We start from the raw sequence: 25,910 nt of genomic DNA on the forward strand, positions 1-25,910 counted from the left end.
GCCGTTGGACTTGGACGACTCTGTTCTTGAGTCATCCTTCGAGGCCTTCACGCTACGTGGGCGTTGTCAATAAGGTTGAAGAGCAGCGCTTGGCGGAAGAGTGCGAGCCAAGCTGCCTGAAAGACCAAATATTAGATTGCTCAGCGGCCTTTGAGCGACCTGGCTAGCCTGAGTCTCGAATCACGGTACAAGGGATCAACGACGACGCCTCAGGACTCTGTGCTACTGTGTTGGAGAGCGTGTTGTGTGCACTCAAATTTCAGCGACGTTCAAATTCACTCCTTCGGCCCTCATTCCACTTCGCGATTAGCTGCCGAACAAGCTTACCTGAGGCTGAGGCTGAGGAGCGGGCCCTGGAGTCTGGACGCGCGAATAGCTAAGTTACAGGGCATTTGATAAGTGCACGGACTGCCTGCACCTCTGACAAGCAGTGAGTCAGTGACAGCTTGGGCTGCTTGGGCTGCTTCGCAGGCTAGTCCGCTTCAGGATGCTCGCGTAACTAGACCGGTATGGAATATCAACTAGCCTTGCAAAGCCGATAGCAATAGCTATTCACCAGCACTAAAGACGACCTTCAAGGCTCACGCGGGCTATCTGCGTATGCGGAACTACGTCAGATGTTACGGCGGATGTACCAGTATACTGCCCACAAAATGTTGCCCAGCAAGCGACTAGCCTACAGATGGCTGAGATGGGTGCCCTGAAGCTATAAAGCGAGCATATTAATCAAAGTATATATACCATCTACCGTAGGCCCTGACTCATATTGAATATGCAGACAATTGTCCATACAGCTGATGGGGTCACCACCGTACGCGTATGCTACGACTGAAAAGAAGTGTTCACCTGCAGCCCTCACACTGATCATGAGTGAGTTAGAACTTAGTATATGGCCCACTGCTGACTTGCCGAAGGCGGCATGCAAGATCAGATTCCACAAGCGGGAGGTCGCGTGTGCCCCCTTCAGATGGCAATCGAGTTCGCCTTCGACAAAAATGCTGTTTGACGTTGCTCGGTCAACCGTGAACTGGGCAACACTGATGAAGTCGTCCTACCGAGCTCACTGTATCTCTCTCGAGCAATACATTCTGGTCTCCGATTGCTGTCCAAAGTGCTTGCCGTGAGCTGGGCAACGCACATGAAATTTGTCCTACGGAGCTCACTGTGTCTATTTGAAAGACGCATGTAAATCTCCCATCGTTGTTCACTGTATCTGACAATGAAGAACAAACAAGAGGCACCTTACACTTGATACAGAGTCCAGCAAGAGATCTCAACCTGCAAGCTGCTGAACAATATGACATGCGCCATTGCAGCGAGTCTGAGAGTCCGGTGCCGGCCATGTCAATTTCGGAAGAAAGCTGTTTGAAGCGATGCAAAAGACAGCTGATGGCCTAGTGGTGGGCTCGAGCTGTTCATTCACACTGACAAATGCAGCTTCTCGAGAGTATCTCGCCGAGGTCGGACGTTCTTCATGTCTCCCCTGGCTACAGCTGCAGACTTCAAAAAAGACTTAGGTGACCTGACTAGGTGCGTTCATGTGGATGAAACGGTCTACGTACGATGACTGAACAAGGCAGTGCGTACACTCATTTCTAGCCGAGTCGCCTGTGTAACAGACAACATGTACAGCGTATGTATGTCTACTGACTCAGCACATGAATGCTGCGCAGTAGCAATTTGTAGCATAAGCAGCAGAGTCAGCCGTGGCCCGTGGTGCGAGTAAACCCTCCACTGAGCGGCTTAGCGGGCATCCCTGATGAGAAGGTTCCATTGATCGGTACCATGACCAGCGACTGTCGGTCTACTTCGAGCTATAAGGGTAACTGCAACGTCAGTGGTGTGCTGAATCAGTGCTGATGATTCGGATTTCAAAGCACGGTTCTCCGACTTGACAGTGACACGCGCGCTGAAAGTGGGACGGTCGGGCTAGCTCAACTTCTCAAGACCGCGACACCGATACAGTTGCTGTCAGATTCGAGCAGCGTCCTTTATTGGCTCGACATGATCGTTTCTGAATTTCACAGCCGCCATGATCGGGGAGGCCGCGCTTAATAATGCGTCGATTCAGTGTTCAAACTATCGAGGCCATGCTTTTGGTCCAAGACTCCAGAGTCCAGACGAAATGACCGATGCGCTTAAGTGATCTGGCGTACACAAGACCCCTCAGTCAGAGCCAGTCTGCTTATAACCGCGTTTACTCGCCATCTACCGCTCTCTACTGAACAGATACGTCTTGTACTCTTGCTTCCCATTTGCAGTCTTTAGAGCGGCGCCCGTTTGTTTGTTGACATGACAGCTCCCGACGTTGCACCTCCGATCGTCTCGGCCGCCTTCGCGCCTAGCAATCAAACCAGTAGCGATGCTGCTCAGGCTGTTCAAAGACCTGCGGCCCGTACGCAAAAGAGCTATGCCACGCATGACGGTGATTTGGAAGGCCAAGGAGCACTTCAGCGATATCAATCCCGCATGTCGCACATGTCACAGGATGAAGCGGATGATTTGATACGAAGGCTCACCTCGAGACGTTCGGTCGGTGATTCTGGGAGCCCTGACAACACCTTCAATGATTTGCTCGGCGAGATTTTCGATCGTGATGAGATGAAGAAGAAGAGTATGGCCTCTTATTCTTTTTTGGACGACCGCTAACCCACAGATGTCGGCGTGTACTTTAAGGATCTCACTGTGGTCGGCAGCGGCGTTGGTGCTGCCATCCAGCCAACGGTGGGCGACATTCTCAAGGGAATTGCATCCATCCCTATTTTGCCCTACATCATCTACAAAAAGTCCAAGGCCAAGTCCCCCGATGCTGTCGAGCGCAAGCTCATCAGTGGATTTGATGGATGTGTCAGAGACGGCGAGATGCTGCTTGTTCTTGGACAGCCCGGCTCCGGGTGTACCACCTTCCTCAAGGCGCTTGCAAACCAGCGTAACGGCTTCAAGGAAGTTACTGGTACCGTTCATTATGGCGGTATCGGAGACGAAGAGATGGGTCGGAAGTATCGCGGTGAGGTCGTTTACAATAGTGAAGATGATTTGCACTTTGCGACTCTGTCTGTCGAGCAGACGTTGCGTTTTGCACTCAAGACGAGGACGCCTGGTCAAAGACCCCAGGGCGAGACGCGTAAGAACTATCAAGACAAGTTTTTGAACGTTCTTGGCAAGATTTTTGGTATCGAACACACCTTCAAGACGAAGGTTGGAGACGAGATGGTTCGTGGAGTCTCTGGCGGAGAAAAGAAGTGAGTCCCCTTCCTTTGCTTTACCATGCTAACAATCAGGCGTGTCTCTATTGCAGAAGTATTCGTTAATCGTGCAAGTGTCGGCTGCTGGGACAACTCCACTCGTGGTCTTGATGCTTCCACTGCTGTTGAATACTGCCGCTCCTTGCGTGTACTGACCAACATTGCCAAGGTCTCGACAGTAGTGACCATTTACCAGGCAGGTGAGCAGCTCTATGACTTCTTCGACAAGGTCTTGCTTATTGAGGGTGGTCGATGCTTGTACTATGGTCCTGCCGAATCTGCACGTCAGTATCTTATCGACATGGGTTATGAGGCTGAAGAGCGTCAGACAACAGCCGATTTCTTGACAGCCATCACCGACAAGCGTGCCCGCAAAATTCGCGATGGAGCAAGTCCGCCACAGACAGTTGCTGATCTTGAGGCCTACTACCGCGATTCCGACACATACAGGCGCAACCTCGAAGATATGGAGTCGTACAACAAGCGATGCAAGGAAGACCCTCCCGCAGATACTTTCAAAGAGGTCAGCACAGACAAGAAGGGTAAGCGTCATGGTGTCTATGGCTTGCCTTTCCACAAGCAAGTCTGGTACTGTACCTTGCGTCAATACCAAATCAACTTTGGTGACAAGCTCTCACTCTATGGCAAGAATGGTTCATCCATTTTCCTCTCCCTCATCATCGGTTCTTCGTTTTACAACATGCCCCGCGATACGAATGGTGCCTGTAGGTCTTCCTCCAATCAAGAATATTACTAACTTTCAGTCCTTCGCGGAGGTGTGCTCTTTTTGTCGTTGCTCTTCAACGCACTCTTGGCTTTGGCTGAGCTGTCTTCTGCATTCAGCTCCCGTCCTATCTTGATGAAGCACAAGTCGTTTACGTTCTTCAGGCCCAGCGCATTCGCTGTTGCACAGGTTGTTGCTGATATCCCCATCGTGGCAATTCAGGTCTTTACATGGGATATCATTATCTACTTTATCTCTGGTCTGCAATACACTGCCTCTCAATTCTTCATCAATCTGTTGGTGCTGTACGTCACCACGCTCGCGACATACTCCTTCTTCCGAATGCTGGGATCCTTGGTGCCTTCGCTCAATGCAGCCACCGCCCTCTCGGGTGTGTCCATTCAGGCTCTCGTTGTTTATGCAGGTTATATCATTCCAAGACCCAGTATGCATCCTTGGCTGTACTGGCTCTGGTACATCAACCCACTTGCCTACGGGTTTGAAGCACTCATGATCAACGAATTCTACAATCTCGAGTTGGAGTGTGTCGTACCGCGCTTACTCCCTTTCGGTGCTCCCGGCCAATATCCTAGCCAAGGATGCGCTATTGCTGGCTCGACACCCGGATCCACGACTGTGCAAGGCGCTGCCTACATTTCCGAGTCTTTCACCTATGTTCGTGGTCACCTTTGGCGAAATGTTGGCTTTATTCTCATCTTTTGGATCTTCTTCATTGCCATGACGTGCTTGGGAACGGAGCGTCTCAAGCCCAACGCAGGTGCTGGTGGCTCACTCGTCTACAAACGTGGCGGAGAACCCAAAGCGGTCAAGGAGGCCCTTTCTGGTGAAAAGGCAGTCGACGCTGCCCGTGAGGCTGAAGCTGACAATGCCGACCAAGACAAGAGTGACAGCGACTCCACCATGGACGGGTTCGAAAAGTCTGAGACCACCTTTACCTGGAGCGATGTCTGCTACAATGTTCCAGATCCTGCAAACAAAGGACACCAGAAGCAGTTGTTGGACCACGTCTCTGGCTGGGTCAAGCCTGGTCAACTCACTTGTTTGGTTGGATCTTCGGGAGCTGGTAAGACGACATTGCTAAATACACTTGCACAGCGCCAAACAACTGGTGTCGTGACTGGTGACATGCTCGTTGATGGACGCGAGCTGCCAAGCGCCTTCCAACGTGCTACCGGTTACGTCCAGCAAATGGACATGCATGAGCCCACTGCCACTGTCCGTGAAGCTTTGCGATTCTCCGCATTGCTGCGTCAACCCCGCGAAACGTCGGAAGAGGAAAAGTACGCTTACGTTGAGGAGATCATCAAGTTGCTAGAGATGGAGCACATGGCTGAAGCCATCATCGGCCTTCCGGGCAACGGTCTTACCATCGAGCAGCGCAAGCGTGTGACCCTCGGTGTGGAGCTTGCTGCCAAGCCTAGTCTTTTGCTGTTCTTGGATGAACCTACCTCTGGCTTGGACTCTCAGGCGGCCTGGAACATTGTTCGTTTTCTGAAAAAACTTGCTAGCGCTGGTCAAGCCATCCTCGTCACCATTCACCAACCGTCATCCATTCTCTTCCAGCAATTTGAGCGCATCCTGCTGCTCGGTCCTGGTGGCAAGACCATCTACTTTGGTGAACTCGGCAATCAATCCAGGAAGATGCTTGAGTACTTTACAAGCAATGGTGCTGAAAACTGCCCAGAAGACGCAAACCCTGCTGAGTGGGTGCTCGATGTTATTGGTGCTGGAGGTGGTATTGGTGCCAAGAAGGCAAAGCAAGACTGGCCTCAAATTTGGCGCGACTCCAAGAATGCACGCGAGACGAACCAAGAGATTGCCCGCATCAAGCAAGAACGTGGGGGCCAGTCCAACAAGTTTGAACAAGATACACGCAAGTACGCTATGCCAGCTTTCGCACAGGCCAAGGCCGTCTTCATTCGAGTCTTCATCTCGTACTGGCGAACACCGGATTACTTCATTGGCAAGCTCATGCTGCATATCACGACTGGTCTCTTCAACGGCTTTACGTTCTGGAATCTTGGCAACACCGTCGTGGACTTGCAGAATCATATCTTTTCCATCTTTTTGGTTTTGACCATTGCCCCGCCTTTGATGCAACAGCTTCAACCTCGCTATCTCGAGTATCGTGCCCTCTTCCAAGGTCGCGAGCAGCAGAGTCGGATGTACTCCTCGTGGACTTTTGCCCTCGCTTCAATTGTCGTTGAACTGCCATACACTATTGCTTGCTCGACCATTTTTTTCTTTTGCTGGTACTTCCCAACTGGACTCCCTCGCGAAATATCTCGTGCTGGTGCAATTTGGCTCTTCCTTACCCTCTTCGAAGTCTACTACATCACACTCGGCATCATGATTGCTTCGATTGCCAAGACTGCACTCTTCGCAAGTGTCCTTGTTCCAGTATTTTTCACATTCATCATTGGCTTCTGCGGTGTTCTGGTCCCCAGAAATGCGCTCCCACACTTTTGGCTGTTTATGGTTGATTTGACGCCGTTCCGATACTTGCTAGGAGGCATGTTGACTTCTGCGGTGAGTGGCTTGGAGGTCAGATGCAGCTCGAACGAATTCGCAAGGTTTTCGCCTGGTGCAGGACAAACGTGCCAGGACTACGCAGGATCTTTCGCTCAGCAATTTGGAGGTTATCTCAACAACCCAGCTGCGACGTCAGACTGCGAATACTGTCAGTATGCCGTTGGTGATGAGTACGCCAACACTCTCGAGCTCTACTTCAAGAACAGGTGGCGAGACTACGGTGTGTTCTGGGCATATGTCATCTTTGACGTGCTCATTGTCATGCTCTTTACTTATTTGTACTGTGGTGGCTTCCAGAAGATTGGACAGTTGTTCAAAAGATCAGGCAAGCGTCGCTCAAAGAAGTCAATATCGCATGAGGAAGAGAAGCGAGAAGCATCTTCTATGTGAGGGCCGCACAACGAGCTATCATTAGGATTCGATCCATGTTTAAAGGGTGATTTTTCTTAATTCTTTAGAGACCAGATAATGGTATAGTCAGTGTATGACAGAATGAGCGCCTCGTGATTGTATGAGAGGTAGACAAGCCAGTTCCACTAAGCTGGTCATTTGAACAATGGCTCATGCAATTCAGGGGCACAAGAGCGGTCTAGCGCTCGTCTATCGCTTAACACTATTGCTGCAACAGTCATATATGAACCGAAACGTAGCGGTTGCACGACTTTATTCAAGCACAGACACGTAGGTAGAAGAAGAGGCTCGCTGAATTGTATCTATCCGAATGTTTCACTGCTAAATGACAATGTATCTACGATAACTTATACTGATTCTTCGTCCGCCTCACGCAACTGACTGTCCTTTCTTACCCGCTTATGACCACTGCGCTTGAGCTTGGCGCCGATCTTTGCAAAGCCACCACAATACAGCCATGTAAACACAAAGGTAATGAGAATGTTGAAGATGACATACGCCCAAAAGATGCCATAGTTTCTCCAACGATCACCCCAGTAAACAAGAAGAGTCGCAGCGTATTCATCTCCAGTCGCGTATTGACAATAGAGACACTCGTCTGTCGCATTTGGATCTTGCAGATATCCCGCGGCTTGCTGAACGAAGCTTCCGGCGTACTCCTGGCAAGTCTGACCAGCCAAGGGTGCAAATCGTGCAAACTCAGATGCGGCACATCGGACAGGCTTATCGTGAACGACAAAGATGAGCATAGCACTCAGAAGGTAGTTGAATGGAGTGAGATGGTAGACCCACTGCCAAAACGTGATGATGGACGAGGGTGGTGACAATACTCCGCAGAAGGCAATGATGAATGTAAAGAAGGTTGGTACCAAGAGAGACGCAAAGAGCTCCGTCTTGGCAATAGAGGCAATCATGATACCGAGCGTAACATAGTAAATCTCGAACAGTGCAAGGAACATCCAAATAGGGCCAGCGCGGCCAATCGATCTGTCGAAGCCAGGGCCAAAGTACCAACAAAAAAAGAAAATCGTTGCACAAGCGATTGTGTAGGGCAACTCGACAAGGATGGAACCCAGGGCAAATGTCCAAGACGAGTACATGCGACTTTGCTGCTCTCGTCCTTGGAACAAGGCTCGCCATTGCAGGTATCGTGGCTGTAATTGTTGCATGAGCGGCGGAGCGATAGTCAAGACCAAGAAGATAGAGAAAATCCGGTTCTGCAAGTCTACCACGCTGTTGCCCAGCTGGAAGAACGTGAAACAATTGAAAAGGCCCGTGGTGATGTGCAGCATGAGCTTTCCAATGAAGAAGTCAGGTGTTCGCCAGTAGGAAACGAAGATACGCTTGACAACGGCACCGGTTTGAGCGGTAACGGGCATGGCGTATTTACGTGTGTCTTGTTCAAACTTGTTTGCCTTGCCGCCACGTTCCCGTCTGATGCGTTCAATCTCACTCCTGGTGTCCTGTGCGTTCCTGGAATCGCGCCAGATCTGGGGCCAGTCTTGCTTTGCCTTCTTGGCACCAATACCTCCACCAGCTCCGATGACATCGAGGACCCATTCTGCAGGGTTTGCATCTTCTGGACAATCCTCAGCGCCGTTACTTGTGAAATACTTGATCATAGTCTTGGACTGATCACCAAGCTCGCCAAAGTAGATCGTTTGGCCACCAGGACCGAGCAGCAGAATGCGCTCGAATTGCTGAAACAAAATGGAGGATGGCTGATGAATGGTGACAAGAATAGCTTGACCAGCATTGGCAAGCTTCTTGAGGAAACGAACAATGTTCCAGGCAGCTTGCGAGTCGAGACCAGAGGTAGGCTCGTCGAGGAACAGCAAGAGACTTGGCTTGGCAGCAAGTTCAACTCCGAGCGTTACACGCTTGCGCTGTTCGATGGTGAGACCATTACCTGGCACGCCAATGACTGCCTCCGCCATGTGTTCCATTTCCAAGAGCTTGATGATCTCCTCGACATACGCGTACTTTTCCGCCTGTGGTGTTTCGCGAGGTTGACGGAGATGAGCAGAAAATTGAAGTGCCTCGCGTACAGTGGCAGTAGGCTCGTGCATGTCCATCTGCTGGACATAGCCAGTAGCACGTTGGAAGGCACTTGGCAGCTTGCGTCCATCCACAAGCATGTCACCAGTCACGACACCAGTTGTTTGACGTTGTGCAAGCGTGTTGAGCAATGTCGTCTTACCAGCTCCCGACGATCCGACCAAGCAAGTGAGTTGACCAGGCTTGACCCAACCAGTAACATGATCCAACAATTGCTTTTGATGTCCCTTGTTTGCTGGGTCCGGGACATTGTAGCAGACATCGCTCCAAGTGAAGGTCGTCTCGGACTTTTCAAATCCATCCATAGTAGAGTCACTGTCGCTGCCATCGTGTTGCTCGACATGGGCTGCTTGTGCCTCTTGTGCAGCATCTACTTCCTTTTCGCCGCCCAAGGCTTCTTTGACGGCCTTTGGCTCGCCACCACGTTTGTAGACAAGAGACCCACCAGCAGAAGCATTAGGCTTTTGACGTTCCGTTCCAACACAGGTGACAAAGATAAAGAAGAGCCAAAACATGATGATGAATGCGAGGTTGCGCCAGAGGTGACCACGCACATAAGTGAAGGATTCAGAAATGTAGGCGGCGCCAGAGACCACAGTGGATCCCGGGGTCGAACCAGCGATGGCACATCCTTGGTTGGGAAATTGTCCTGGAGCACCGTATGGCAACAGACGCGGAACGACACATTCCAAATCGAGATTGTAAAACTCGTTGATCATCATGGACTCAAAACCGTAGGCCAATGGATTAATGTACCAGAGCCAGTAGAGCCAAGGATGCATACTGGGCCTTGGGATAATGTATCCAGCGTAAACAACTAGGGCCTGAATGGCAATGCCCGACAGAGCAGTGGCAGCATCGAGTGACGGCACCAAAGCCCCAAGCATCCTGAAGAAGGAGTAGACGGCCATCGTAGAAAAGTAGAGGAAGAGGTAATTGATGAAGAACTGTGACGCCGTGTATTGCAAACCAGAGAGGAAGTAGATGACAATATCAAAGGCTGCCACCTGTAATAAAACAACCGGCACATCTGCAACCACTTGAGCTAACGCAAAAGCGCTGGGTCGGAAGAATGTAAAGGATTTGTGCTTCATGAGAACAGGTCGAGAGCTAAATGCTGAGGAGAGCTCAGCGAGCGCGAGAAGGGCGTTGAAGAGCAGACTGAAGAAGATGACACCTCCACGGAGGACTGTTGTTAGCGGGACCGATAAAGGGGTGTCTCTTACATGCTCCATTGGTATCCTTTGGCATGTCGTAGAAGAGAGAGCCGATAATCAGAGCCTGGAACACAGCAGAGGCATTCTTTCCATAAAGCGAGAGCTTGTCGCCAAAGTTGATCTGATATTGTCGGATGGTGCAGTACCAGATCTGTTTGTAGAAGGGAAGGGCATATACGCCATGACGCTTGCCCTTCTTGTCGGATTCGGTCTCCTTGAATGTCTCTGCAGGTGGATCTTCCTTGCAACGATGATTGTATGACTTCATGTCTTCAAAGTTGTCTTTGCATATCTGAGAACTCTTGTAATATTGCTCAAGCTCCTCTGTCGTCTGTGGTGGACTTGCTCCATCTCGCTCCTTGCGTGCACGCTTGTCGGTGATGGCTGTCAGGAAATCGGCTGTTGTTTGACGCTCTTCAGGCTCATAGCCCATGTCAATAAAGTACTGACGTGCAGACTCGGCAGGACCATAGTACAAGCATCGACCACCCTCAATAAGCAAGACCTTGTCGAAGAAGTCATAGAGCTGCTCACCTGCCTGGTAAATGGTCACAACTGTCGAGACCTTGGCAATGTTGGTCAGTACCCGCAAGGAGCGGCAGTATTCAACAGCAGTCGAAGCATCAAGACCACGAGTGGAGTTGTCCCAGCAGCCAACACTTGCACGATTGACGAATACTTCTGCAATAGAGACACGCCTGATTGTTAGTCTGGTAAAGCAAAGGAAGGGGACTCACTTCTTTTCTCCGCCAGAGACTCCGCGAACCATCTCGTCTCCAACCTTCGTCTTGAAGGTGTGTTCAATACCAAAAATCTTGCCAAGAACGTTCAAAAACTTGTCTTGATAGCCCTTGCGAGTTTCACCTTGAGGTCTCTCACCAGGCGTCCTCGTTTTGAGTGCAAATCGTAGTGTCTGTTCGACTGAGAGCGTTGCAAAGTGCAGATCGTCCTCACTATTATAGACAACATCACCGCGGTACTTTTTGGCCATTTCCTCCCAGCCAATACCACCGTAATGGACGTTGCCAGTGACTTCCTTGTAGCCATTCCGCTGATTGGCAAGTGCCTTGAGAAATGTGGTGCATCCAGAGCCCGGCTGTCCAAGAACAAGCAACATCTCTCCGTCTTTGACACAACCGTTGAAGCCGTGAATGAGCTTACGTTCAACAGCTTCAGGTGATTTGGCCTTTGTACTTTTGTAGATGACATAAGGCAAGATTGGGATGGAAGCAATGCCCTTGAGGATATCGCCGACTGTTGGTTGAATCGCAGCACCAACACCACCACCAATAACATTCAGATCTTCGAAGTAAACACCCACATCTGTTTGTTAGCCGGGAACAATGCGGAAAATGTGCTTACTCTTCTTCTTCATCTCATCACGATCAAATATTTCACCTAACAACTCATTGAATGTGTTGTCACCACCTGGATCCTCACCTCCAGCTGATCGCCGCGAGGTGAGTCTGCGCATGAGGTCGTTGCTTTCTTCTTGTGACATGTGCGACATGCGAGAGTGATACCGTTCCAACGCCCCATGACCTTCTGAATCAGTAGTATTTGCAGCATGGCTCACGCGAGACTGTGCAGCAGGCCGTGCCTTGTGCTCCTGGATCAAGCTAGGTGATACAATCGCAGGAGCGACTTCTTCCGTGTGTTGTTGATGATCCATGAGCGTCGATGCTGGAGACGCAGCAGACTGGCTCATCTTTAATGAACAGATTGTTGGTCTTGAAACTAGAAGCTTGAGCGTCACGGAGGAGGCATTGGCTGCGCTTTAAGGCCTTAGCGCGGTGTGCTGAGCACCAAACCCGTGCGCTTCTCGGTATCGGCCACGGACATGCCGACCCGCCAAAGTATGTAGACGTCATACAGGGGCAGCCTTTTTTATTCGCTCCAGTTAGCGACCATCGGCGTCGGCATAAAAGATCTGTCCGTGGGATCAGTTCTTGTGTAGATTTACCCGCAAATAGCTGTTCTTCAAACTTCTTTCGTCTGCGAAGTGTAGTTGCAATTACGTGGCTGGACGCTAGGGATAGAAGTCTGTGCATCACGATATAGAACCCTCCATCTGCAGAGTGTAGTTGCGATCGCGGACGTAGACGCTAAGGGGTAGTGGTCTGTGCGTCACAACATAGATTAGTCAACAATCTCGGAAACTTCTTTTGCCGTACAGGACGATAATGCCAAACAAGCGACAAGTCCGTGCGACGGACAATTGCTGTAGCGGCTGCAACCTGTTGTCTGAGCGGCATGCCACGTCAGAGCGATCTCAAGCTTCAAAGCCATTTCAATGTAGCTTCATGAAGGCTGAAGCCCGTGGAACTGCGGCCTTGTGTCGCGGTCTGAGAACCCGCATTCACGCAGCCATGTCCTCAAGTTCGATTGCAGCCGGATCCACTTGCGGCACGAGACGTCGACTCGGCCTTTCCGCTTCTTCCTCACTCATACCCCTGTGTGCGCCAAAGACTCGCTCGCGTAAAGCTTGTAGCAATTGCACAATCAAGTTACATAGTAAACCGAGAATACCAATGCCTAGGATACTCCCCGCGACGATGGCTTTGTTTGAACTGCCAAAGAAGAAGTAGACCCAATTGTTGGATCTTGCATGTTCAATATAGACAATTGGGAGGTACAACAAGACCACAAGAAATGAGGGTAGCATGAGTGCGAATCGCGTCGTAACGCGACTGAACCAAATCTCAAAGAGAGCGAAGCATGTATTGAGCGCGTGCATTGAAATGTTGACCCATAATGGATATGCACTTTTGTCCATGTCACCTGCAAGAACGGCCCAATACACAATCGTTACGAGCATCGCACCTGCGCAGACGGTATGCTGTAGAACCATGTGTAGTACTTGTAGTAGACGTGGCCAGCACGGAAGTCCTCGCGTCATGCCAAATTGAGCATATCTGGCAGTATGAACGCCAGCAAAGAGGAAATATGCAGACAGGGCTACATAGCTGATGTGTGTATAATAAGAGAACCACATAGCCAGTCCTTGCGTAACTTGAGTATGTATAATGTCGATGAGCACGACTAGCGAGGCATACAAGCCAATAGCCAGTCTGCATTTCGCGAGGGTTGCTGGCTTGCATAGAGCGGACGTAAAGTAGCGAGGCGAGATGGTCACGTCGTACATGCCCAGAAAGCGATATACGCCGTCGAATCGGCTCTGACTATGCATAGTTCTTGTTGCAGGTGAGTCTGAAGGTGAGTGAATGAGCTGCTCAAGATCCTCGTGCTCGACGCCTAGCGCCCGGTACACATCTTGTTTCATGCTAGTCGGCTCTTGTTTGTTCAAGTGATCAGTCATATGCATATTTTCTGCACTGTCTGCGATGTGTATGTGCTGAGTCGTATAAGAGCTGTCACCTGTCTCTTTCCTCCGATCTTGAGCGCGCATGAGACATGTGTACGAGCTCGTTGAAAGCTTGTTTGATGTTGCACCACATCTGTTCGCGCATGGAAAGTGGAGCCGAGCTGCTGCCCCTGAGCGAAATGAGAAGAGCTGCACTATACAATAAATCCTATAGCTTGACCTTGCCATCACGTCGCCTTTGTCCTGCCATCCTCAGCAATGCATACAAACTCTGCAGTCGTGGCATCTCCAGCCCTTTACGCCGTGCAATCCTCACAGGGTTGCCAAGAATCACTTCTAGCTCCATCGGATTTCCACGCTCCCAATCGAGCAGCATACTCGGCTTACCAGAGGTGTTCCGTTCTGTTGACTTGAGAATTGCTTCAGCGGTTGCAAGTTTTGTGGGAAACGGACGGCCGAGGATTTTGGGTGCTGTTTGCAGCACTTCCTCCATGACGCCCTTCAAGTGGATACGCAGTTCCGGGTCCAATGACATTTCAGCATTGCCTGCTCCAGAACTCAGGACGGCAGATGGATTCATACTCGCATTGATGGCGATTTTGTGCCATCGAACAAGTTGTAGGCCGGCTTCATCATACTCCTCGGCGTCCTTGACACCTCCTTCCTTGAGGAGCTGCACAAAACGCTTATTCATTTCCGTGGCATAGGCATCCCGTTTATGAGCTTCTTCCCTTGAAGGTGGCAGCTCAAGCACGTCATCGCCGCTGTAGGGACCAATACTGATACGTGTCCATCGATTTTGGACCACCACACCGGGTGATGTTTGAGCAGCACTAATGACCGTCACTGCAGACAAGACTGGATTCGATGGGAAGGCAATTCGATACGGTTCCTCGACTCCGACACCATTTTGAATCAAGAGGATTGCTGTTTTGCCGGGTGTCACGAGGTCTTTGATGATTTCTGTGTCGTCGGTGATATCGGGGAGTGCTTTCGTTGTGATGACGATGAAATCCCAGCTAATGTGACTGGAAGAAGCCTCGGCCGGTGAGCTGAAGGTATTCGCAGGCGTGAACTTGTAGTCGCCAAAGGTATGAGTCTTCATGGTGAAGCCATTGTCCTTGACGGCCTTGTAGTTGGACCGACAGATGACACTGACAGCGGCATTAGGCAGACGACTCGCATAAAAGGCCCCGACGGCGCCTGCTCCTACAACGAGAACTGTCGGCTTTGACATTGTGCGATATCGATGTGGAGTGTGGAGCAAGATGAGGGTTTTAAATTTCAACAAGTCGCAAGACTCAAGCGAGGAAAGTGCAAAGGACACGCTTCATCTATCGTAAAGTATAATACAGAACACATGTAGTGTGGTTCAATTCAGCTGCTTCTGCTGCTGTTGTCGCTCCATCTCTGCCTCTTTCTTCCACCGATCCAGCGTATTTCTCAGCTCCGTATCGGGAATGAGCGTTCCCGTAGGCGTCGTGCTGCCGTACCGCGACCGCTGCAGCTTCTTGGCCTTGAGCTCAATGATTTCTGCAATGGTCATGGCTTGCTGCTGATAAAAGTACGCACTGTTGGTCTTGCCTAGCTTCTTGGACGCTTCACTCAGGTAGAGTACCGTCAATGCGTCATGCTTTGTAGGCTCTGAATTCACAAGACCCGGAATGTCCAACTGGTCTCTTGCAGCCTCAATGGCTCGAGACAGCGACTCGGCATCCGTTGACAAGGTCGATGCATGATACGCAAGATCCAGGCTCGATGAATTGGCTTCTCGCTCTTCGTAAAAGTCTGCGGCTGTGTCGTCATTCTCCATGTTGTAGTCTTGCATATCTGCATGCTCAATCATTTGGATGTCGTGTGTCTTGTTGTCCAGGGCTCCAGTAGAGAAACGCATGGCTTCCGCGTGCTCTTGTGAAGCGTATGCTGTATCAGAAGACATTCGGGAGGTAATTGAGTGGAGAGAAGTATGCGCTGCGCCAAACAAGGCGCTTTGAGCGATGAAGAAGATTGAGGAGCTTGTCCTTGTTGAGGAGTCCTTTCTTTCGTTGCGTGAGTTGGGAAGAATCAGAGACAGGCAGGCTGCTTGAGCTATATAGCAGCTAGGGAGGATGCGACGTCGGCCGTGGTTGCAATTGGGTCTGTGCCGCGTGAAGTCGCAAGTTGGTGCAGTTGGATGCGCTGGCCGGGGTTTGTCGGGTTGTCGAACTCTTGTCGGGCCTTCTCTCGAATTTAGCCGGCACTCTGAGATCTGACAGCTGCAGCCACAGACTCGCCCACAGTGCAATCAGCTGATCTTGCAGATATGGAGACTGGCATGGATCTATGGCTAGTCATTGGCTCCATTGACCACAAAGGCTTCAGGTGCAGCTAGGACTGGAGATGTTTACCTACGTCCTGACCTACCTAAAATCACGGCATCTGAGGAAGCCACAGTAGCAATACTGCCAGTGCATGCATCAGGATGCAACATAGATATCAGCGTCCGAGTCTGCCAGAGAGCCATGAGTCATGACACATGGACAGACGGGGGAGCGCGCGTACTTGCTGATCTGTTTTGCATGTCGCGTATTTGTTCAACCCAGGAGTGACCTTAGAGAAGCACCGAAGTAGCAGCGCAACCCGAGGAAACGAAGCGAGAAATGCCCATCTGAAGGAAATCTCGCCTTCCGCAGTGTTCGGGCCGATGTTGAACTACTCCTCGAAGAGACTGAATACATCGCTCCGAAGATGACTGCACAGACTCAGAGTCAGAGCTCTGAAATCTACTGCCCTGCCGCATGGCTCGCGTTTGCTTGGAGTGCCTCTGCTTCAACAGTGATTGTTCATGTTCGCAGCTCTATTGCCAGGCATCAAATTCGGCCGAAGAGCTTCACCAATGATGGCACTGGCATCAGCTCAAATTCAGGCGCATGAGCCTAATCATAATCGTGACTCGCGAGTCGTCGACTCATCTTCCAGGTGACCGTACAGGGTCCAATTCCCCAGTACAGACCAGAAATGGCACGGTCGTCTCATACGTGCAAGTATTCACAATTGAAGGTTCAGTCAATGTCAGGTACAAATCGCAGGCGCATGCAAGATCTCATCAGATGAGCAGATTGATTGGAACCCAGTCTGCGATTGGACGCTGCCGGGTGAAGAGAACGGGATGCTGCAGCCTCTTGAGTCTTGACTCTTGACAGCATGTGCACTGTGAGTCCGTGACATCTCAGTGACAATACATATGGCTTCCAGCAATTGATTAGCCTGAAGCTAATTGCCAATGTCATCGCCGAGACTTCAGCTGTGAGCGTGGGCTTCTGGATTCTTCATTGACAATCTGACAGAGAACGACCCTGCAGATTGCGGCCGAATCAGCAAATGGTATGAAGCTTCAGCCCTTGCGTTGGACACCTGGACACAGTGCCCATCAATTCAGTGGCACAGCCAGGCTGGTCCGTCCAGTGTCTAACCCCGAGTCCCGACTCCCCGTGAAGACTGCGACTCTGCCAGAGGCTCATGACTCATGAGTCATGACTACGAGTCATGACTTTGAGGCTATGACTTCAAACTGTGGCTTGTGAAGTTGTGAAGTTCTGAGTCCTTCGCGCAGATGAACTGATCTGACTGATGCTAGCGCGGGGAAAAGCTTTGACCAAATCGTCCCACGTCTGCATTATGGACCGACTGCGGCCGCATGTCGGATCTTTTGCGGGTGAATCCAACAGGCCGGACTGCGGCTGTCATCTGTCCAAGCAACCAATCCAAGTCTCCAAGGTCAAGCTTCTACGAACGACGGCCCTCTCATCTGTACACTCACAAATTGTGATAATCCATCTGTTGTACAAACATCCGCAAAGTACGGCCCGAAGTTTCACGCTTCTCTCCGTGACCGCGCGCAAACCCTGCTTTGATCGCACAACTACACTTCGCTAAGCTTCCCCAGACAAACACTCTGCCCCAGGATGTCAAGACACGCTCATGGTACTTAAAGACCTTGCCATCCCCAGGTATTTGTCCCTCATCAGCCTAGTCAGACGACTCTTCCCTTCTACAGCTGCAGCGACCATGGCCGACAAGACCCAAATCGCCTACGTGGAGGATGTCGCATCACAAAAGAGTGTCATCATCGCTGGCCATGCCATTGATAATGACAAGAACCTCGTCGCTGGTGCCATGCAGGCCACCGACCGCGAGCACACCTTGACGGTGAGGCAGGCTCTCAAGGCCTACAAGTCCGCCGTTCTCTGGTGCTTGCTCATCTCTGCCAGTATTGTCATGGAGGTATGTTTAAGACTTTTGGCTTGACTATGCTAATATACTAGGGATACGACACAATGCTATTGGGTAACTTTTACGCATACCCTTCGTTCCAGCGCAAATACGGTACTTTGCAAAAGGACGGCTCTTATGAAATCCCTGCACCATGGCAGGCGGGCCTGAGTAACGGTGTGGCTGTTGGACAGATCATCGGTCTATTCCTCAGTGGTTTCATCTCTGAAAAGTACGGATACAAGAAGACCATCATTGCCGGACACGCCGCCATCATTGCACTCATCTTCATCCCCTTCTTTGCTCCCAGCCTCGAAATCCTGCTCGTGGGCCAAATCCTGCTGGGTCTCCCATGGGGTGCTTTCCAGACTCTGACCACCACCTACGCTGCCGATGTTTGCCCAACACAACTTCGCCCATACTTGACCACGTACACCAATCTTTGCTGGGTCATTGGTCAGTTCATTGGCTCCGGTGTGCTTCGCGGCCTGCTTGGCATGTCAGAGGATGCCGGCAACTCGATGTCCTACCGCATTCCATTCGCTATTCAGTGGATCTGGCCTGTCCCTATCCTCATTGGTACCATTTTCGCTCCAGAGTCTCCCTACTGGCTTGTTCGCAAGGGCCGTTTCGAAGATGCCAAGGCTGTTCTGCGTCGTCTCCAAGCACAGAATGATCCAAACTTCAATGCCGATGACACCGTCGCCATGATGCGCCACACCAACGAATTGGAACGTGAAATCGCCGCTGGCACCAGTTACCTCGACTGCTTCAAGGGAGTGGACCGCCGACGTACAGAGATCGTCTGCGTCGTCTGGGCCATTCAGAATGCTTGTGGTAGCAGTTTCATGTGAGCCGTCCAAAGTGTATTGAATCAAGCTAACATTTAGGGGTTTCTCGACATACTTCTACAAACAGGCCGGCCTCGCGACGGAAAACGCTTTCTCAATGACTATGGCTCAATACGCCTTGGGCGCTATCGGTACACTCCTTTCTTGGCCCTTGATGAACCGTGTGGGTCGCCGAACAATCTACCTCTATGGTCTCATTGTGCTTTGCGCTCTTCTCATGGTCATTGGTTTCACATCGCTTGCTGGCAAGGGATCTGGTCCTTCATGGGCAATTGGCAGCATGCTGCTCATCTACACTGGTGTCTACGATCTTACTGTCGGCCCAATCTGCTACTCCCTCGTCTCTGAGCTGCAGTCCACTCGTCTTCGCGGCAAGACCATCGTGCTCGCTCGAAACTTGTACAACGTCGTCGGTATCATCAATGGTGTCACTACCCCATACATGCTCAACCCAAGTGCCTGGAACTGGGGTGCCAAGAGTGGCTTCTTCTACGGTGGTATCTGCTTGTTCTGCGCCCTCTACTGCTTCTTCAGGCTGCCAGAGCCCAAGGGAAGGACTCCCGGAGAGCTTGCCATCTTGTTTGAACAGAAAGTCCCTGCACGCAAGTTCTCCAAGGTCAAGGTCTCTCAGTTCGCTGGCGAGGATCTCACCCAAGAGAAGACCAACTTGTCTGCTTAGACTTCGAAGTCACAATGCAAAGCACCTTCCTTTTCTGTGCTTTGTCATGTTCCACCACTTATGTTTCATTAGTTGTATAGCACGATTAGAATTTCAACTCTCAAATTTCTCTAGATGACCTGCCTGCATCTTTATTGATCTTATTGTTCAGTACTTCAGTGATCTGCAGCTGACGTAGAGCAGCCGATACCCGTGCTGGCGACAAAATGTCAGCCCATCTGAAGCGCCATCCCAACAGCAGGCCAACCTCACGCGATGGGAGGAGGTGCACATCTTGCGTGGCAATGCTACGAGTGCAAATCTAGCGCAGAAAGATTGCACAGCCGCGCGCACTTCCAATGCCTCAGAAGCTAGCAGAGACTACTACGCACACCGAGGCTGATGTGGCTCTCCCACCACAGGCGACGACTGCCTCCGTGCTGAAAAAGTTCATCCGTACCATTGCTATCGTCCTGCTCCTCCAGACTATCTTCTCTTATGCTGGCAAGTGGATCAAAAAACCAGTAGAAGTAGACGTTGCCAAGCCAGACGCTGTCAAGCATGCTGCTGTCGCAGGCAAAGCTGACGCAACGACTGTAGACTACTCTGTCACTCCTCGACGCGTAAAGCCAATGTGGCACACGCCAGCCACAATCGATGTTGCATTGTACTTGAATGAGGAGCGCAATTTTCAGCCAGATGGTCAGCCCTTCTTTGTTGTGCAGGACTTTCAAGTTGGAAATTGGTCAGATGTAAGAAGAATGTCGGGCTATTATGATTTGCCCAGCCGCGTACAGTCGTCCAATGGTAGTCTTTGGGCGCATCTTTTTGTAAGCAAGAGTCTCGCATCGCCAACAGAGCCAGGGGTCCCAGAAATGATGGACAGATCTTTGCACATCCGTCACCAATTGACGCGCTTTCTGCCTCATCGCAAGGACATGACCGTGAAAAAGCTCATCGGTCAGACAGATACAGCAAAAGAAGCCAAACAAGAGAAAGGTGAAGTCATCAGCTACTTTCATCCGAATCTTACCTTTTCGGTTGTTGGAGATGCTGGAACATTGGTCTACAGCCAAATACATCCGGTCATTGCTCCGTTTGTTACCCTGGAACCCTCGAATGCGCGAGATGAATCGGGCGAAGATGGATGGTACTTGCCAATCGCCTATGTTAATGATTTCTGGCTTTTGCGAGACCACATGTTCCCCATCAATACCACGACGCCACGTGTGCCAATACACTTTGAGCTTTCTCAGACAAGTCTTGTGAAGATGCAAATGATGACTGCAATGGACCAGTCATTCAAGCAGCAAGCCAAGAGCATGGGAGGAAGTGGTGCCGAATTTGAGGAAATCAAGCGCATACTTTTGGAGACGAATGTCTGGCTTCTAGGCATGACGATCGCTGTCTCGTGTCTGCATTCGCTCTTTGAGTTCTTGTCCTTCAAAAATGACATTCAATTCTTTCGCAACAAGAAGGACAATACCGGCATCTCCACCTGGACGATTCTGATGAATATCATTCAGCAGACAGTCATTCTGCTTTACTTGCTCGACTCATCTGAAGAGACGTCCATGGTGCTTCTCATTGGTCAAGGCTTCGGAATTTTAGTGGAGGCCTGGAAGCTGACTACTGCAGTCAATGTGCGTCTTGTAAGGGTCAATTCATTGTTCCCGTACCGCGTCAAATTTGAAGACAAAAAGGTATTGAACGAGGCCGAGCAAGCTACAAAAGAGTACGATGCTGTCGCTTCAACTTGGCTGCTATATGCATCCATCCCACTTCTCATTGCCTACGCCACCTGGTCGCTGCTTTACCAGGAACACAAGAGTTGGTGGTCATTCGTTGTACAGAGCCTCGTCGGATTCATCTATGCGTATGGCTTTCTGACTATGCTACCATCACTCTACATCGACTACAAGCTGAAAAGCGTCGCCCACCTCAGTAAGCGTGCGTTGACTTACAAATTCCTGAATAGCATTGTCGACGACGGTTTTGCATTCATCATCAAGCAACCTTTGCTGGCCCGTCTAGCCTGTTTTCGAGACGACGTCGTCTTCTTGATATTCATGTATCAAACGTGGATCTACAAAATCGACAAGACGCGGTCCAATGAGTTTGGTCAAGTAGCAGAGAGTGTTGCGGCAGACAATGTCAAGAAGAACAGCTAAAGTCATACATGCCACCTCTTTTACGGTCTATCGCTCCTCATCACCTTGCCACCCTTGTCGCGTGATAGCACATGACGCGAAGCATTGAGCTTGATAAGACAACAAAGCACGGCTCGTCGGAGTCATTCTCTCGTTCATTGCTGCTGCTCAAGCGGACACGACTCAGTTCGTGAAAACCTTGGAGGATCAGTCGTCACACCTTTACACTTACACACTCCACTTCATCAGCCGGCACTAAGCACCGAATATTTTCACGACCTTAGCAATGTGTCTGCAACTGTCTGCCTTCGCATCACTGTTTCGTGAGGTGTCTTAGCCTCATCAGCCCCAGAGCCGTATGGTCTTGTAATAAAGGAGCGAATTTCTGGAAGTCGAGGCTACATACACGGTCACATCACAGCACAGGCGCGAAACTCTTCTGTCGACAATACGACTTGCGGGGGCGGAAAGAAGTTCGAAGCCTACGTGGTCGAGAGCCTAGTTTGTTCCCAACAATATGCAGGTACAGATTGAATCCAGCAGCTTGAGCCAGGACCTTCTGATGGCGTCAATGCTGGTCCAACGTGCGGAAAAAGAGACCGACACCCACGTCTTTTGAGCACCTTCGGCGGAGAACAGAAGCGCAGAAAGCGAGACGCTTGTGCGCAGGTATGGCGTCTTTGCTGTAAGTGCATGCTTGACGGATGCCATTGTATTTTGTGTTCGTGGTCGACTCCTTCCTGTAAGGGACTGAGTATAAGTAAGAGGGTGCTTGTATACGGTGACAGCTGGTCTGACGGGCTGGCTGAAGACGCAGGTAAGGAAAGGGGGGAGGAAATGCTAAGAAGACAAGATGAAATGAGAAAAGATAAGCAGAGATTAGCAATGATGAGCAAAAATGAGTTTCTAATTGCAGAATTATGAATACAGAAGGCTCTGATTTTAAAATGATAGAGAGTGAAGATATTGAGCAAGTCATAGCAGGGCAATTTTTTTGAAAAGCTTGCTAGATTGCGTTGAGTAGGTGTCAGGTAATCGTTGAGCAGCTGTTGAGCAGAGAAAAAGACATGTCGAGCGACTCGTTGGGTAGATGAGTTGCAGCATAGTTTCCACAGCGGGCCGATCTCGGCGGGACTTGTGATGGCTCTCTTTGTACCGCGCTGCAGTGTTGATCATCACAACATCATTGTGGCTTCTCTTCAGGCGGTGACTTACCAGCTCAACACGAGTGGTAAATTAGAGGAGTATTCAACGGGGAATCCTAGTGAGATACGTAGCTGGAACAGAATTGATATTCCAAAGTGTTGTAGTAGTTCTAAGGGATTTTAGTGATGTGTGCGAAAATCGAGGCTGCGTGTTCATCACATTTCCCTATCATTGTGTTCCGTCGTGTTTGCTGCATGTGTCATTCCATTTCGAGAGGGGCCTGGAGGCTTAAACCTGCAGAGAGATGGATAGCAATTATTTCTCGTAAATCACTCATTCTAATCATGGCAATCACAAGCACTATTACTTGTGGGACGACTACAACCTGTCTTCAAGTTTAAACATGTCCTCAAGGCCGTCCCAGAATCTAGGGTCGTCATCTACCTCATCCGCAGCTGGCCGTGTGAGCCCTGTCTCAGGAACGCATTGCTCATGGCGCTCTGCTGCGCATAGGCATCCTCCACCGGGCCCAGGATTATCGAGAGCGCAGCGAGTAGAGCTAAATGTCTCGATGTTACCACAAAGTCCATCACCCTCTTGGCATGTGCAAGTCGCCTCCCCATTCAAGGGTCTTTTACAATCGATGTCGTTGTCCACGATAGACCATTTCCCAATCTGCCATTGAGTGGTGGAATACCTGTTCATCATATAATCTGGATGACATTGCAGCCTGTTTTGCCATCCAGGCTGCATTGCGAGATATTCGTCCACATTTGCAGGTCCGTGCCGTCTGATGCGCCAGAGATTCACTGTAGCACTGCAAGCGCATGTATCTAGATAACATGCTTGCTGCGCTGCAGCGGCCGTCTGCTTGTCTGAACAACTCCGTTCAGTGATATTTACTGCTCTCGACCGAATGCAAAAACCCGACTCAAGACAGCCCTTCTTGCTTGGTTGCTTCAAGCTCTGCGCCTTATTTGCCATAGACTTGATGGAGTCCTTGCATACTTTCGAACAGCTTTTTGGTGTCAAACGGGGGTAGTTCTCCGGATTTAACACGTATTTGATGTCAAATTGCAAATGATAGCATTTGCTACCGTATTGCTCAAAAAAGTTTTTGTTGGCCTTGACAAAATGTGGTCTTGCTTCCTTTTCTGCGCCTCGTGCCACACTTGAGCTCTCAGCTGGTCTTTTTTTGCCGGCTGCAGCCTCCGGGTCTGCTTCAGGTGAGGCGTGCGCAATGAGAAAGCAATTGAGCAACGATGTGTAGATCATCAGAGCCCAAAGATTCATCTTGCAGGCCTATCGGAGGAGCTCTAGTAGCTGGGCAAAGTTCTTTCGGGCTGAAACGTGTCAATTGTAATTGTAAAAAGTTCAAATGAGCCACGTCGTCTTTAAGCATTTTCATCTGATTGAATTTTGAATTCAAATGTTTGACCACGAATATTTGGTCCCACGCCCAAGATGTGTATCCCGGCTCTATTTGACTTCTTTGATCATACAGACGGGTGTTAGCCGGCCGAGTCACGAGTCAATGAAGCAGCATCCTCCTGTGGCGTTACACTTGCGATAATTGGCGTCAGGATTGATCATAACATGTGCCCATGCTGGCGGCAAGTGCAGCAAAATAAAGTTGGAACAGCCTCAGCTTGGGATTGACAGTTCGACAATTTTGCATCAGAATTACTATGCGCGATGGAAGCTTCTATGAGCAGGATGAAGCCATTTACAGTCCCGTTGTTTCTCAGATGTCATCTCACCGCCCGGTAATCCCAGACGGACTGGTATCCCCAGAAATTCGGCCGGTAACCCCAGCCAACGAGCAATTTACGCCTGATATTCAGGACGTTATGCAGCAGTACCGGTTGGAGATGCAGCAGTACCGGTTGGAGATGCAGCAGTACCGGTTGGAGCAGCAGACTCCCTCTTTCGCGACTCCGTCCCGAGTTGTTCGTGCTCCACCACTACCAGTGGAGCCTGAGTCTCATGACCACATCTGGTCTTTGGCTCCCATCATCGGACTTCCCATTCCCGGGAATCCGTCATACGTCGGGTGTGTGCAGCCTGACAACGCAACGCTGCGCGCGTCGATTGACACGCTCGGCAAGTCACCTCTCAAGAAGGATGGCTCTAATTGGTATGACTTCATCAAGCTGGCGATCTTTGCCATCAAGAACTCCGGCACGTCTCCGTTAGTGCTACTGCCGGTATCAACAACGACTGAACTTTTGGCGGCTTATGGCAATGATGCAGTTCTGGTCAGCCTGCACACGAGATGGCACTCGACCATCACACAACTGGCAGCATCTGCCTACGGTGCTGGCATCACCGAGACGGTGTACGCTTGCTTGGAGCAAGTACGAACGCACTACGCTCCGGAGGCTGCAACTCTTCGCGCCAAGCTAGATGCAAAATTATATCAATTGCAATGCGCAAGTTGGTCGGTGGCCGACATCAAGAAGTTGATTGTCTCTATGCAAGAGATTTTCGATGAAGCACAACAAGGCGGTCGCGATATGGACAAAGACACACAAGGAATGCAGCAGCATTTCTTCCAGGCACTCCCAAAGACGGAGATGAGTGTCTCATTCTACCACTCTGCCAAGGCCAAGGACTTCCCTGACATGTGGTCGTTCTTCAGGTATGTTGAATCGAACGCGGTGGCAACGGCGCTCATCATCGGGTCCAGGCCTGTGCACGCCAACGTGGTACAACGCACATACCAGGCGCCTGTCGAGGTTGAAGGCAAAGGGTGGAGGCACATGAATGGCTTGTTCTGCGAGGACAATGGCCACTCCGTACAAGAGTGCCACCATAACGCCAAGGGCACCAATTTTAAGAAGACAGGTAGCAAATTTCTCTCTCGTTACCCTGCCGCAGTGCTCACTCGTGTCTCACCTGTCGAATCTCTTGGCTCATGCTCCAAAGTCATCAATCTCATTCAAAGTGAGGCTATGAAGACATGCAGCTCCACGAATGATGCTTCTTGTGAAGACTTCATCATTGACTCTGGTGCTAGTGAGCACTTCACAAATTCAAAATCGCTCCTGCAGGACCTTGTTAAATGCGTTGCGGAAGTCAAGTTCGCTGACAACTCTGTTGCATACACTGAGAGCTATGGCAACCTTAAAATGACAGTCCTTGATAGTCACGGAAAGGAGCAAGTTCTATGCTTGGATAAGGTCTTCTATGCACCGTGGGCGCGTAAAATTGTTTCCATGGGTGCGCTCAAGAAGCACTTTGTTAGCGTACTCAGCAACAGGGATGAGCCCTTCATGCGCCTCATCAGTCAGGACTGGGAGATTCATGCTCCAATGAACG

The 25,910-nt window shown here is 50.4% G+C and overlaps 10 protein-coding genes across 10 annotated transcripts; 4 read left to right on the forward strand and 6 right to left on the reverse strand.

Annotated features, from left to right (window-relative positions):
- Positions 1 to 2,292: 2,292 nt before the first annotated feature.
- On the forward strand, positions 2,293 to 6,912 carry BCR37DRAFT_391271 (putative ABC transporter; the record flags this gene model as incomplete). The annotated part of the gene is made up of 4 exons (XM_040870982.1): positions 2,293 to 2,614; positions 2,657 to 3,242; positions 3,282 to 3,970; positions 4,010 to 6,912. The coding sequence occupies 4 exons, from the start codon at positions 2,293 to 2,295 to the stop codon at positions 6,910 to 6,912; spliced, it is 4,500 nt and encodes a 1,499-aa protein (XP_040726975.1).
- Positions 6,913 to 7,280: 368 nt separating this feature from the next.
- Positions 7,281 to 11,916, reverse strand: BCR37DRAFT_385922 (putative ABC transporter; the record flags this gene model as incomplete). Its single annotated transcript, XM_040870399.1, has 4 exons — positions 7,281 to 10,180; positions 10,218 to 10,906; positions 10,946 to 11,531; positions 11,571 to 11,916. The coding sequence occupies 4 exons, from the start codon at positions 11,914 to 11,916 to the stop codon at positions 7,281 to 7,283; spliced, it is 4,521 nt and encodes a 1,506-aa protein (XP_040726976.1).
- A 651-nt stretch (positions 11,917 to 12,567) lies between these two features.
- On the reverse strand, positions 12,568 to 13,491 carry BCR37DRAFT_391273 (uncharacterized protein; the record flags this gene model as incomplete). Its single annotated transcript, XM_040870983.1, has 1 exon — positions 12,568 to 13,491. One exon carries the CDS (start codon positions 13,489 to 13,491, stop codon positions 12,568 to 12,570), a length of 924 nt encoding a protein of 307 aa, XP_040726977.1.
- Positions 13,492 to 13,741: 250 nt separating this feature from the next.
- On the reverse strand, positions 13,742 to 14,770 carry BCR37DRAFT_344357 (ketopantoate reductase PanE/ApbA-domain-containing protein; the record flags this gene model as incomplete). The annotated part of the gene is made up of 1 exon (XM_040867559.1): positions 13,742 to 14,770. The coding sequence occupies one exon, from the start codon at positions 14,768 to 14,770 to the stop codon at positions 13,742 to 13,744; it is 1,029 nt and encodes a 342-aa protein (XP_040726978.1).
- Positions 14,771 to 14,905: 135 nt separating this feature from the next.
- Positions 14,906 to 15,472, reverse strand: BCR37DRAFT_391275 (uncharacterized protein; the record flags this gene model as incomplete). The annotated part of the gene is made up of 1 exon (XM_040870984.1): positions 14,906 to 15,472. One exon carries the CDS (start codon positions 15,470 to 15,472, stop codon positions 14,906 to 14,908), a length of 567 nt encoding a protein of 188 aa, XP_040726979.1.
- Positions 15,473 to 17,103: 1,631 nt separating this feature from the next.
- On the forward strand, positions 17,104 to 19,439 carry BCR37DRAFT_239713 (and other transporter-domain-containing protein). The gene is made up of 3 exons (XM_040866543.1): positions 17,104 to 17,796; positions 17,838 to 18,634; positions 18,675 to 19,439. The coding sequence occupies exons 1-3, from the start codon at positions 17,494 to 17,496 to the stop codon at positions 19,312 to 19,314; spliced, it is 1,740 nt and encodes a 579-aa protein (XP_040726980.1). The 5' UTR covers positions 17,104 to 17,493; the 3' UTR covers positions 19,315 to 19,439.
- Positions 19,440 to 19,925: 486 nt separating this feature from the next.
- BCR37DRAFT_402038 (cleft lip and palate transmembrane 1) lies at positions 19,926 to 21,464 on the forward strand (the record flags this gene model as incomplete). The annotated part of the gene is made up of 1 exon (XM_040871883.1): positions 19,926 to 21,464. One exon carries the CDS (start codon positions 19,926 to 19,928, stop codon positions 21,462 to 21,464), a length of 1,539 nt encoding a protein of 512 aa, XP_040726981.1.
- Positions 21,465 to 22,927: 1,463 nt separating this feature from the next.
- BCR37DRAFT_377175 (uncharacterized protein) lies at positions 22,928 to 23,973 on the reverse strand. Its single transcript, XM_040868749.1, has one exon. It carries the CDS (start codon positions 23,880 to 23,882, stop codon positions 22,968 to 22,970), a length of 915 nt encoding a protein of 304 aa, XP_040726982.1. The 5' UTR covers positions 23,883 to 23,973; the 3' UTR covers positions 22,928 to 22,967.
- A 316-nt stretch (positions 23,974 to 24,289) lies between these two features.
- On the forward strand, positions 24,290 to 25,049 carry BCR37DRAFT_377177 (uncharacterized protein). The gene has a single exon (XM_040868750.1). It carries the CDS (start codon positions 24,576 to 24,578, stop codon positions 24,783 to 24,785), a length of 210 nt encoding a protein of 69 aa, XP_040726983.1. The 5' UTR covers positions 24,290 to 24,575; the 3' UTR covers positions 24,786 to 25,049.
- Positions 25,050 to 25,099: 50 nt separating this feature from the next.
- On the reverse strand, positions 25,100 to 25,629 carry BCR37DRAFT_377180 (uncharacterized protein; the record flags this gene model as incomplete). Its single annotated transcript, XM_040868751.1, has 1 exon — positions 25,100 to 25,629. A coding segment is annotated over exon 1 (226 nt), but the record flags the coding sequence as incomplete, so codon positions are not given.
- Positions 25,630 to 25,910: the final 281 nt, after the last annotated feature.

This window comes from Protomyces lactucae-debilis (assembly GCF_002105105.1).
Source record: "Protomyces lactucae-debilis strain 12-1054 chromosome Unknown BCR37scaffold_4, whole genome shotgun sequence".
Lineage (NCBI taxonomy): Eukaryota > Fungi > Ascomycota > Taphrinomycetes > Taphrinales > Protomycetaceae > Protomyces > Protomyces lactucae-debilis.

Bases quoted from the DNA above. Each gene is read 5' to 3' on its own strand.
- BCR37DRAFT_239713 (XM_040866543.1), top strand. From the start codon at position 17,494: ATGGTACTTAAAGACCTTGCCATCCCCAGGTATTTGTCCCTCATCAGC. The intron at 17,797-17,837 runs GTATGTTTAAGA...CTAATATACTAG, and splicing joins CTGCCAGTATTGTCATGGAG to GGATACGACACAATGCTATT. The intron at 18,635-18,674 runs GTGAGCCGTCCA...GCTAACATTTAG, and splicing joins GCTTGTGGTAGCAGTTTCAT to GGGTTTCTCGACATACTTCT.
- BCR37DRAFT_377175 (XM_040868749.1), bottom strand. From the start codon at position 23,882: ATGAATCTTTGGGCTCTGATGATCTACACATCGTTGCTCAATTGCTTT.
- BCR37DRAFT_377177 (XM_040868750.1), top strand. From the start codon at position 24,576: ATGACCACATCTGGTCTTTGGCTCCCATCATCGGACTTCCCATTCCCG.